The 13,045-nt window shown below is 42.3% G+C and overlaps 1 protein-coding gene across 2 annotated transcripts in view; it reads left to right on the forward strand.

The window, feature by feature from the left end:
- The window catches only part of LOC133244189 (mitochondrial adenyl nucleotide antiporter SLC25A24-like), a 92,953-nt gene that overhangs the window by 59,837 nt on the left and 20,071 nt on the right, over positions 1-13,045 (forward strand). For both annotated transcript variants that reach the window (XM_061411003.1, XM_061411004.1), the window contains exon 6: positions 7,405-7,557. In XM_061411003.1, coding sequence (XP_061266987.1) covers positions 7,405-7,557 — 153 coding nt within the window. The remainder of the gene's footprint in view (positions 1-7,404; positions 7,558-13,045) is intronic.

Consider the following 13,045-nt stretch of genomic DNA (forward strand, 5'->3'; position numbering starts at 1 on the left):
TCAACGCATTTACGTTTAAGGTAATTATTGATGAGTATGATTCCATTCCCATTTACTTTATTGTTTTGAGTTCGAGTTTATATACCCTTTTCATGTTTCCTGTCTAGAGAAGATCCTTTAGCATTTGTTGGAGAGCTGGTTTGGTGGTGCTGAATTCTTTCAGCTTTTGCTTGTCTGTAAAGCTTTTGATTTCTCCTTCATATTTAAATGAGATCCTTGCTGGGTACAGTAATTTGGGCTGCAGGTTATTTTCTTTCATCACTTTAAGTATGTCCTGCCATTCCCTCCTGGCCTGAAGGGTTTGTATTGAAAGATCAGCTGTTATCCTCATGGAAATCCCCTTGTGTGTTATTTGTTGTTTTTCCCTTGCTGCTTTAAATATTTGTTCTTTGTGTTTGATCTTTGTTAATTTGATTAATATGTATCTTGGGGTGTTTCGCCTTGGGTTTATCTTATTTGGGACTCTTTGGGTTTCTTGGACTCGGGTCATTATTTCCTTCCCAATTTTAGGGAAGTTTTCAACTATTATCTCCTCAAGTATTTTCTCATGGTCTTTCTTTTTGTCTTCTTCTTCTGGGACTCCTATGATTCCAATGTTGGGTCATTAACATTGTCTCAGAGGTCTCTGAGGTTGTCCTCATTTCTTTTAATTCATTTTTCTTTTTTCCTCTCTGATTCATTTATTTCTACCATTCTATCTTCTACCTCACTAATCCTATCTTCTGCCTATATTATTCTACTATTTGTTCCCTCCAGAGTGTTTTTGATCTCATTTATTGCATTATTCATTATATATTGACTCTTTTTTATTTCTTCTAGGTCCTTGTTAAACCTTTCTTGCATCTTCTCAATCCTTGTCTTCAGGCTATTTATCTGTGATTCCATTTTGATTTCAAGATTTTGGATCATTTTCACTATCATTATTTGGAATTCTTTATCAGGTAGATTCCCTTCTCTTCTCTTTTGTTTGGTTCTGTGGGCATTTATCCTGTTCCTTTACCTGCTGGATATTCCTCTGCTCTTCATCTTGTTTATATTGCTGTGTTTGGGGTGACCTTTCTGTATTCTGGCAGTTTGTGGATTTCTCTTTATTATGGAGTTCCCTTGCTGTGGATGGGGTTGTATGGATGGCTTGTCAAGGTTTCCTGGTTAGGGAAGCTTGCGTTGGTGTTCTTGTGGGTGGAGCTGGATTTCTTCTTTCTGGAGTGCAATGAAGTGTCCAGTAATGAGTTATGAGATGTCAGTGGGTTTGGAGTGACTTTGGGCAGCCTGTATATTGAAGCTCAGGGCTGTGTTCCTGTGTTGCTGGAGAATTTGCGTGGTATGTCTTGCTCTGGACCTTGTTGGCCCTCGGGTGGTGCTTGGTTTCACTGTAGGTATGGAGGCGTTTGATGAGCTCCTGTTGATTAATGTTCCCTAGAGTCAGGAGTTCTCTGGTGTTCTCAGGATTTGGACATGACTCCTGCTTCTGGTTTTCAGTCTTATTTTTACAGTAGCCTCAAGACTTCTCCATCTATACAGCACCATTGATAAAACATCTAGGTTAAAGATGAAAAGTTTCTCCACAGTGAGGGACACCCAGAGAGGTTTCACAGAGTTACATGGAGAAAAGAAGAGGGAGGAGGGAGATAGAGGTGACCAGGATGAGATGAGGTGGGATCAAAAGAGGAGAGAGAAAGCTAGTCAGTAATCACTTCCTTATGTGTGCTCCACAGTCTGGACTGCTCAGAGATGTACATGGAGTTACACAGAGAAGAGAAGAGGGAGGAGGGAGATAGAGGTGACCAGGATGAGATGAGGTGGGATCAAAAGAGGAGAGAGAAAGCTAGTCAGTAATCACTTCCTTATGTGTGCTCCACAGTCTGGACTGCTCAGAGATGTACATGGAGTTACACAGAGAAGAAAAAGAGGGAGGAAGGAGACAGAGGTGGCCAGGAGGATAAAGGGGGGAATCAAAAGGAGAGAGACAGATCCAGCCAGTAATCAGTTCCCTAAGTGTCCTCCACCGTCCAGAACACACGAAGAGATTCATAGAGTTGGGTATAGAAGAGAAGGAGGAGGGAGGAGATAGAGGCGACCTGGTGGAGAAGAAGGAGAGTCCAAAGGGGGAGAGAGCAGTCAAGCCAGTAATCTCGTTCCCAAGTAAAAATGGGTACTGAAGATTGGGTTCTTAAAGGTATAAAATTGATAACAAATACCAAAAAGCAATGATTAAAAATCTAGAGTAGAAGTTAGATTTTCAAAAATACAATATTAATGAAAAAAAGAAACAAAGTCACAAAAATTATAAAATATATATATATGAAATTTGCTTTAAAAATAGGGTCTCTCTTTTTTTTTTGCAAAGTAATAGTAGGTTATAAAAATGAAAATTAAAGGAATAATAGAGGACTTTAAAAATTTTTTTAATTAAAGAATGATAGTAAAAATATATCTAGGACTTTATCTGGTGGTGTTGTGGGCAGTGTGGGGTCAGTTCATGTTCAGATAGTTCCTTGATCTGGCTTATATTTCTCAAGATCTATAGGCCCCTTCCTATGTAGTCGGTACTAAGTACAGGGTTTTAATCTATTGCACCTGTCACTTCCAAGGAGGTTCCCTCTGTTTTAGCTTCTTCTGTTTGCTGATATGTTCAGTGTCTAATTTCCGCCCTGACACAATGGAGCGGTTGTGGATACATTTTTAGGCTCACTTGTTCATGCTGTGGGGAGGGAGGGACGGTGCAAACAAATAACACTGGCGTGTGCTTGCAGTGTCTCCGCCACACTGGGTTTGCCCCCACTCACGGTGTGTGTGCTTTCCCTGTCTATACTGCTTAGGTTCTAGTTTGCTCTGCCGGGAACCGTCCGAGGTCGGCCCTGGGTTGTATGCACTTCCCAGGTCTAAGCCGCTCTGGTTCAAGCACTCGGGTAGTCCTCAGAGGTGCAGACTCAGTTGGGCCTGCGTTTTGTGCCCTTCCCAGATCCAAGCAGCTCAGGTGACCAGGTGTTTGGCGAGCGCGGTCACTGCGACTTATTGCCTCCCCTGTCCCTGCCTCTCAGTTTTCTGGGTGTACAACTGGCGCACCTTCTGGCGGATGTTGACTGTCCAGAATCCCAAGAAGTCTTGGTTAGCAAAGAAGCCTGCTTGCAGTTTGGTAAATAATGCCTCTCTGGGGCCGTGATTGCCCCCTTCTGGCTCTGGCTGCCTGTCACTGGAGGGGGATGGTCTGCAGCCGGCTAGTTCTGTTCAGTCCTTTGTTCTGTGAGGGGGCCTGACAGTGTCTTAGGTTAGGGCTTTTTGCATAGCTCTAGTCAGTCCTTTGTTTTGTGAGCGGGCCTGGCTGTATCTTAGGTTAGGGCATTTCACGTGGTAGCTATCCCACAGTCTGGTTTGCTAGCCCAAGTTAGTTCCCTCAGATTGCCCTCGGGGCATTCAGGCCCAGTCCTTCCTCTAAGCAATGCAGCCTACGCCTCCCTGCCCAGCTCCCGCTTGCTAGTGGTGGGTGCAGGCATCTGTGCTGCTTCTCTGCTGGGGGAGTTACTGTTGGGCACGTAATCTGTAGGTTTTAATTATTTATTTATTTTTCCTCCCAATTATATTGACCTCTGTAGTTCCAAGGTTCATCACAGACTCGGCAGTGAGAGTGTTTCCTGGTGTTTGGAAATGTCTCTCTCTTTTAAGACTCCCTTCCCAGGACGGAGCTCCATCCCTACCTCTTTTGTCTCTCTTTTTGTCTTTTATATTTTTTCCTACCTCTTTTTGAGGACAATGGGCTGCTTTTCTGGGTGCCTGATGTCCTCTGCCAGCATTCAAAAGTTGTTTTGTGGAGTTTACTCAGCGTTCAAATGTTCTTTTGATGAATTTGTGGGGGAGAAAGTAGTTCCCCCTCCTATTCCTCTGCCATCTTAGGACCACCCCCCTGTATCTTCTTTAAATACAGTTTTTAATGACTATGTAGTATTCTCATGGATGTCATAACTTACTTACCATTTTTTTCTATTCTTGGACATGTAGGGATTTTTAAAACTCCTTTCAAGCTATTTTAAAACTATTATTCATAATAGTTTATGAGTTTTTTCATATTTAGAGTTGCCTACTTAGAATGAATTCTGAAAAGTTTAAGTACTGATGTGAATATCTTAAAGGCTGTGTGTGTGTGTGTGTGTGTGTGTGTGTGTATAGTTAAATGGTTTTTTAGACTTTTTCTGTTCATAGGAAATGAGAAAACCCATTTCACTTTGCTCTCTCATTATTATTCTCTTATAGACAGGAGGGTATTAATGTTTTAATTTTCACTTTGTTAAAAACATTTTTCTTATTATAAAATAATACATAGAAAAATGGGAAAATATAAAGGAAGACATTAAAATGACCTGTGATCCTTTGGCGCACCTTATGGCTTGTTGAATCTTAGTTCTCCCACCAGGAGTCAAACCTGGGCCCCCAGCACAGTCATCACCACTGAACCACCCAGGAATCCCCCTGACTGGTTCAAACAACAGAGATTTGCCTCACAGTTCTGAAGGCTAGAAGTCTGAGATCAAAGTGGTGGAAGGGTTGGTGCATTCTGAGGGCTGAGAGGGAGGGATCTGTTCCAGGACTCTCCTGTTGGCTTGTAGATAACTTCACTGGTGGCTCAGATGGTAAAGAATCGGCTAGCAATGCAGGAGACCCGGGTTTGATCCCTGGGTTGGGAAGATCCCCTGGAGAAGGAAATGGCAACCCATTCCAGTATTCTTGCTTGGTAAATCCCATGGACAGAGAAGCCTGGTGGGCTACAGTCCATGGGGTCCCAAAGAGCTGGACATGACTGAGTGACTAACAGATACATACTTGTGTCCAAATTTCCCCTTTTTGTAAGGATACCAGTCATATTAGCTTTTCAGTTCAGTTCAGTCACTCAGTCGTGTCTGGCTTTTTGTGACCCCATGAATTGCAGCACACCAGACCTCCCTGTCCATCACCAACTCCCTGAGTTTACCCAAACTCATGTCCATCGAGTCGGTCATGCCATCCAGCCATCTCATCCTCTGTCATCCCCTTCTCCTCCTGCCCCCAATCCCTCGCAGCATCAGAGTCTTTTCCAATGAGTCAACTCTTCACATGAGATGGCCACAGTATTGGAGTTTCAGCTTCAACATCAGTCCTTCCAAAGAACTCCCAGGACTGATCTCCTTTAGAATGGACTGGTTGGATCTCCTTGCCATCCAAGTGACTCTCAAGAGTCTTCTCCAACACCACAGTTCAAAAGTATCAATTCTTTGGCACTCAGCTTTCTTCACAATCCAACTCTTGCATCCATACATAACCACTGGAAAAACCATAGCCTTGACTAGACAGACCTTTGTTGGCAAAGTAATATCTCTGCTTTTTAATATGCTATCTAGGTTGGTCATAACTTTCCTTCCAAGGAGTAAGCGTCTTTTAATTTCATGGCTACAATCACCATCTGCAGTGATTTTGGAGCCCCCCAAACTAAAGTCAGACATCGTTTCCACTGTTTCCCCATCTATTTCCCATGAAGTGATGGGACCAGATGCCATGATCTTCATTTTCTGAATGTTGAGCTTTAAGCCAACTTTTTCACTCTCCACTTTCACTTTCATCAAGAGGCTTTGAGTTCCTCTTTACTTTCTGCCATAAGGGTGGTGTCATCTGCATATCTGAGGTTATTGATATTTCTCCCGGCAATCTTGATTCCGGCTTGTGCTTCTTCCTGCCCAGCGTTTCTCATGATGTACTCTGCATATAAGTTAAATAAGCACGGTGACAGTATACAGCCTTGACGAACTCCTTTTCCTATTTGAAACCAGTCTGTTGTTCCATGTCCAGTTCTAACTGTTGCTTCCTAACCTGCATACAGGTTTCTCCAGAGGCAGGTCAGGTGGTCTGGTATTCCCATCTCTTTCAGAATTTTCCACAGTTTATTGGGATCCACACAGTCAAAGGTTTTGGCATAGTTAATAAAGCAGAAATAGATATTTTTCTGGAACTCTCTTGCTTTTTTGATGATCCAACAGATGTTGGCAATTTGATCTCTGGTTCCTCTGCCTTTTCTAAAACCAGCTTGAACATCAGGAAGTTCACGGTTCACGTACTGCTGAAGCCTGGCTTGGAGAATTTTGAGCATTACTTTACTAGCATGTGAGATGAATGCAATTGTGCAGTAGTTTGAGCATTCTTTGGCATTGCCTTTTTTGGGATTGGAATGAAAATCAACCTTTTCCAGTCCTGTGGCCACTGCTGAGTTTTCAAATTTGCTGGCATATTGAGTGCAGCACTCTCACAGCATCATCTTTCAGGATTTGAAATAGTCCCACTGGAATTCCATCACCTCCACTAGCTTTGTTCGTAGTGATGCTTTGTAAGGCCCACTTGACTTCACATTCCAGGATGTCTGGCTCTAGATGAGTGATCACACCATCGTGATTATCTGGGTCGTGAAGCTCTTTTTTGTGTATTTTCTGTGTATTCTTGCCACCTCTTCTTAATATCTTCTGCTTCTGTTAGGTCCATACCATTTCTGTCCTTTATCGAGCCCATCTTTGCATGAAATGTTCCCTTGGTGTCTCTAATTTTCTTGAAGAGATCTCTGGTATTTTCCATTCTGTTGTTTTCCTCTATTTCTTTGCATTGATTGCTGAGTAAGGCTTTCTTATCTCTCCTTGCTATTCTTTGGAACTCTTCATTTAGATACTTAGGGCCCACTTAATGACCTTACATTAACTTAATTATCCTAGTAAAGACCATGTCTCTAAACAAGGTCACTTTCAGAGACACTAAGGATTAGGACTTAAAGATATAAGTTTCAGGCTTCCCAGGTAGCACTAGTGGTAACAAACCTGCCCACCAATTCAGGAGACATAAGAAATGCAGGTTTGATCTCTGGGTCAGGAAGATGCCCTGGAGGAGGGCTTGGCAGCCCACTCCAGTATTCTTGCCTGGAGAATCCCATGGACAGAGGAGCCTGATGGGCTACAGTCCTTAGGGTCACAAACAGTTAGATACAACTGAAGTGACTTGACAAGCATATGATTTCAGGGGACACGCAATTCAACCAATAACACCTCTCTACCCAGGAGTATTGAAAGTTTGATGTGTTTTTCATACATTTCAATCCACTCTTTAATGAACCTGTAATATTTTAGCAGCAACAATACATCTTGTGTATGAAAAAATTCTCTGAAAACCAAGTTATACCTGTTTGTTTAATTCATTTTCATGTGTGAAATTAAAATATGTATTTGGGGACAACAGCCAATTAATGTTATCAACTTTATATGTCTCTAAAGGACAATGAAAATTATTTTGAAGATCATAAATTTATACATATATGTATCATTATTTTATTCGTCATAATATCAATGCTATATTACCAGCAAAATAAATTTTAAAATAGATAAATTTGCTGTTTATTTCTAGATTCATAGTTTACCGTCAGGGAAAATGAGATTGCTGGATGGGTTTAAGCAGATGGTAAAAGAAGGAGGAATTATTTCTCTTTGGCGAGGAAATGGTGTAAATGTTTTAAAAATTGCACCTGAGACAGCGCTCAAGGTTGGGACCTATGAACAGGTAAAATATTACTGTCTGTGGAATTTTAGAAGACATATTTTAAATTTTAAAAATTTTAGACTTTTATGAGAGAAAACATAAAACATTGGTGGAGTGTGCTCAAGCAATAGATATGAATTTAAATATAAGTGATTTTATTTATTCTTATTTATTTTTGATATTTTCATATTGCTTTTGTTTGAAGAGGTAGTCCATGGACCATATTATAACTGTAATATAATCTATTCTATTGTCTATTAGTAGTTCTTTGATTTCAGTTTTCCCATGTGCTGCTGCTGCTGCTAAGTCGCTTCAGTCGTGTCCAACTCTGTGCGACCCCATAGACGGCAGCTCACGAGGCTTCCCCGTCCCTGGGATTCTCCAGGCAAGAACACTGGAGTGGGTTGCCATTTCCTTCTCCAATGCATGAAAGGGAAAAGTGAAAGGGAAGTCGCTCAGTCGTGTCTGACTCTTCACGACCCCATGGACTGCAGCCTACCAGGCTACTCCATCCATGGGATTTTCTAGGCAAAAGTACTGGAGTGGGATGCCATTGCCTTCTCTGAGAGACCCTCAAAAAATGTTTCAGTATTGTTTTTACTTTTAATGATGTGAATATTTGTTTTAAAATTTGTTAACCTGAAAAAAAAAAAACAAAAAATAAACAAAAAAATTGTTCATCTGATTTAGGATCTTACTTTTGCTCAAATAATTCACTTTGAGATGAGCTATATTTATTTTCAAGTAATATAAATTATTAGCATCACATTAGAGTCTTAGTACACTGTGCATCTCCAGTTTTCCATTTTCAATGTAAATCTTATAGTAACTTTTTTCTTTAAACATTTAATAATACACAGCATTAATTTTGGAGAAGGCAATGGCACCCCACTCCAGTACTTTTGCCTGGAAAATCCCATGGATGAAGGAGCCTGGTAGGCTACAGTCCATGGGGTTGCTAGAGTCGGACACGACTGAGCGACTTCACTTTCACTTTTCACTTTCATGCACTGGAGGAGGAAATGGCAACCCACTCCAGTATTCTTGCCTGAGAATCCCAGGGACAGGGGAGCCTGGTGGGCTGCCGTCTATGGGGTTGCACAGGGTCGGACACGACTGAAGCGACTTAGCAGCAGCAGCAGCAGCATTAATTTGCTTCTTTGGTAGAACCTTGGTTTACAAAGTCAGATGACCTCAAAATTTTAAGAAAAGATAAAAAATAAATACTATCCTTTCTCAACCCAAATTGTTTAAAAGCAAATGGATGGTTGTATAGGACACTAGACTTACTTGTAATGCACATCTTAAAAACATACATCACTTATTTAAATTGGGATTTGCTTACTCATTCAAGAAATGTTTATTTCAGCAACAGACTTTTCTTGAGCACTTAATGTGTTCTAGACCTTATTTGAGGTTCTGGGGATACAGCAGCAAACAAATCAGATGTTGATAAATGCTATGGAGAAAACATGATAGAAATTGGAGACAGTAAGAACTGACAACTCTTTCAAGGAGTTTTTCTATGAAGAAATGAGAGCAATTGAGTGGTAACTATAGGAACATGTGGGATAGAGAATTTTCTAAAAATGGAAGAAGCAATAGCGTGTTTGTATACTTAGGAGAAAGATCCAGTAAAGAGGGGACCATTAATGACAGGATAGAGGAGAGGGTAGTGCAAGTAATATAAATTATTATTATCCTTGAGTCTCTGAGAGGGTGAAAGAAGATGGGAACTAGTGCTCATGGAAGGGTTTGGCTTTGGGTAGGCACTTCATCCATAGTTCGAGATGAAGCTCTACTATGTGGGCACAGATGCAGGTGGGTTTGTGGAAGATTTCTTTCTAGTGCTTCAGCTTCTTCAATGAAATGGGAAGCAAGGACATGTGGAGGTATGAGGAAGGAGGAGAAGACATGAGTTGGTATTCCAGGAAAGTGGAAAAGCTAATGGATAGAGGAAATTAAATAAGATTGCTGGAGGCAGATGGTCCAGGTGAAATTCTTTTGTCTGATTATGCAAATCAAATGGTTCTCAAGTATGTACTTATTACTGCTTGAGTATAGCTCATTATCTGGCCCCTAGGAAGTCCATGGGTAATTAGCCATCAAATTATCCCTGTGGGTTAGGGTATCCTAGTTGCAACTCCAGTCTTGTTGTCTTTTAAGATAATTATATTCATCTTGCATCTGATGAGGAAGTGCCATCATTTTGACTCTGCTATTCTGGAATTTTCCATTTCCTTTTATACCACTGAATCTAGTTCCATGGCAGCATCCTCTGCTGTCAACCCTCATAACAGCTATCACTGGACTTCTCAACAAGGGCTCCGTCTCATCCTAGAAACATGCTCGACTAGAAGGTTTGTCAATCTCAGGATAAAATTCATTCTGATATTTCCACCTTCCTGAGTCTACTGATTCCTTCCTCCACACTCTACCAAAGCTTTGGCATCTCTACCTCATTTACTGTCAGTCATAATTGTGTCCAAGCTTTAAAGGTCCATCCCATCAGCATATTAGGACAGGTTTCAGATGTCCTATGTCATGGGAGAGTGTTCAACATGAATAAAGTCTCCTTTGTCCAGCATTATATTCCACTCCTGCTGCTGCCACCTCTAAGTCGCTTCAGTTGTGTCCGACTCTGTGCGACCCCATAGATGACAGCCCACCAGGCTCCCCTGTCCCTGGGATTCTCCAGGCAAGAACACTGGAGTGGGTTGCCATTTCCTTCTCCAATGCATGAAAGTGAAAAGTGAAAGTGAAGTCGCTCAGTCGTGTCTGACTCTTAGTGACCCCATGGACTGCAGCCTGCCAGGCTCCTCCATCCATGGGATTTTCCAGGCAACAGTACTGGAGTGGGGTGCCATTGCCTTCTCCACTCCTGATAAGCCCACTATTCAAGACTTATGATCCACTCCTATACATGTTCAACTGGTCCCTTCTAGTCTATATTTTCCAGGTCCTGCAACAATTTGATCAGAATGATATTTATTCCTAGGACACGGGCTTTATTTCCTCGCCAGGCTATCTGAGACCTAACCTTATAAAAATTATTGGTTAGGAGGCAATAAGAGGAGGTGGGAGAGAGACAGGCATCATCTTGTACATCTGCCTTTTTGAGGCCTTTGCATGGCCTCTGGACAAGGAGAGGCTGCTCTGCTAGAGCAGTGGGAAGAGGATAACTTTTTGCTGAATTGAAAGGTTTTGGAGAATCCTGGAGTTCAGGGTTCTCAGGCACATACTCCAGATGTCTCCATCTCATGTCTTAGGGTCCTACTCCCTCCCAGTGAACATCCTCATTTTAGCATAGGAGATCTTTTGAAGCTGTGCCTTCAGTTTCCTTTGCAACTCTGGTACCTTTACATTTATATGCTGGGTCTGATTTTCAGTAATTTATTCTCCACCTGCAGGAGATTCAGTTCAGTACAGTTCAGTCCCTCAGTCGTGTCCGACTCTTTGCGACCTCATGAATCCCAGTACACCAGGCCTCCCTGTCCATCACCAACTCCTGGAGCTTACTTAAACTCATGTCCGTTGAGTTGGTGATGCCATCCAGCCATCTCATCCTCTGTCATCCCCTTCTCCTCCTGCCGCTAATCCCTCCCAGCATCAGGGTCTTTTCCAATGAGTCAACTCCTCGAATGAGGTGGCCAAAGTATTGGAGTTTCAGCTTTAGCATCAGTCCTTCCAGTGAACATCCAGGAGTGATCTCCTTTAGAATGGACTGGTTGGATTTCCTTGCAGTCCAAGGGACTCTCAAGAGTCTTCTTCAACAACACAGTTCAAAAGCATCAATTATTCAGCACTCAGCTTTCTTCACAGTCCAACTCTCACATCCATATATGACCACTGGAAAAACCATAGCCTTGACTAGACGGACCTTTGTTGGCAAAGTAATATCTCTGCTTTTTAATATGCTGTCTAGGTTGGTCATGGAGAAGGCAATGGCACCCTACTCCAGTACTCTTGCCTGGAAAATCCCATGGACAGAGGAGCCTGGTAGGCTGCAGACCGTGGGGTCGCAAAGAGTCGGACACGACTGAGCGACTTCCCTTTCACTTTTCCCTTTCATGCATTGGAGCAGGAAATGGCAACCCACTCCACTGTTCCTGCCTGGAGAATCCCAGGGACGGGGGAGCCTGGTGGGCTGCCATCTATGGGGTTGCACAGAGTCGGACACGACTGAAGCGACTTAGCAGCAGTAGCAGCTAGGTTGGTCATAACTTTGCTTCCAAGGAGTAAGCGTCTTTAAATTTCATGGCTGCAATCACCATCTGCAGTGATTTTGGAGCCCCCCAAAATAAAGTCAGCCACTGTTTCCACTGTTTCCCCATCTATTTCCCATGAAATGATGGGACCAGATGCCATGATCTTAGTTTTCTGAATGTTGAGCTTTAAGCCCAACATTTCTCACTCTTCTATTTCACTTTCATCAAGAGGTTTGTTAGTTCCTCTTCACTTTCTGCCATAAGGGTGGTGTCATCTGCATATCTGAGGTTATTGATATTTCTCCAGGGAATCTTGATTCCAGCTTGTGCTTCTTCCAGCCCAGCGTTTCTCATGATGTACTCTGCATATAAGTTAAGTAAGCAGGGTGACAATATACAGCCTTGACGTACTCCTTTTCCCATTTGAAACCAGTCTGTTGTTCCATGTCCAGTTCTAACTATTGCTTCCTGACTTGCATACAAGTTTCTCAAGAGGCAGGTCAAGTGGTGTGGTATTCCCATCTCTTTCAGAATTTTCCACAGTGTATTGTGATCCACACAGTCAAAGTCTTTGCCATTGTCAATAAAGCAGAAATAGATGTTTTTCTGGAACTCTCTAGCTTTTTCAATGATCCAGCAGATGTTGGCAATTTGATCTCTGGTTCCTCTGCCTTTTCTAAAACCAGCTTGAACATCTGGAAGTTCACCGTTCACATATTGCTGAAGCCTGGCTTGGAGAATTTTGAGCATTAATTTACTAGCGTGTGAGATGAGTGCAATCGTGTGGTAGTTTGAGCATTCTTTGGGATTGCCTTTCTTTGGGATTAGATGAAAACTGACCTTTTCCAGTCCTGTGGCCACTGCTGAGTTTTCCAAATTTGCAACCTAGAGGAGCTACCCCACGTCCGAGGTCAGGGGTGCGCCCGAGATGAGCTACCCCACAGCTGAGGTCAGGGGAGGTGGCTGAGACGAGTTACCCTATCGCTGAGGCCAGGGGCAGGAGATTAGGGTCTCTTTAAATTGCTTCCAGGAAGGCATTTTAGTGTTCATATTTTTTAAAATGATAGTTGACTGACCTAAACTTGACATTATCTTTCTTCAAAGTTTCTAAAGCAGTGAATCATAGCCAGCCAGGTCCACAGTCTTTACCTCACATTGTTCAAGTATTATGATACTTGTTGATTCGATGCTTTTCTTTCTACCAGTACCTCATCCCAAGCCACTATGACTAAAAATCTTAGTAATGGTAACGCCACAGCATACCATAAGTTACCATCATCCCATTTACCACTAGTATGCTG

This window comes from Bos javanicus, chromosome 3, assembly GCF_032452875.1.
Source record: "Bos javanicus breed banteng chromosome 3, ARS-OSU_banteng_1.0, whole genome shotgun sequence".
Lineage (NCBI taxonomy): Eukaryota > Metazoa > Chordata > Mammalia > Artiodactyla > Bovidae > Bos > Bos javanicus.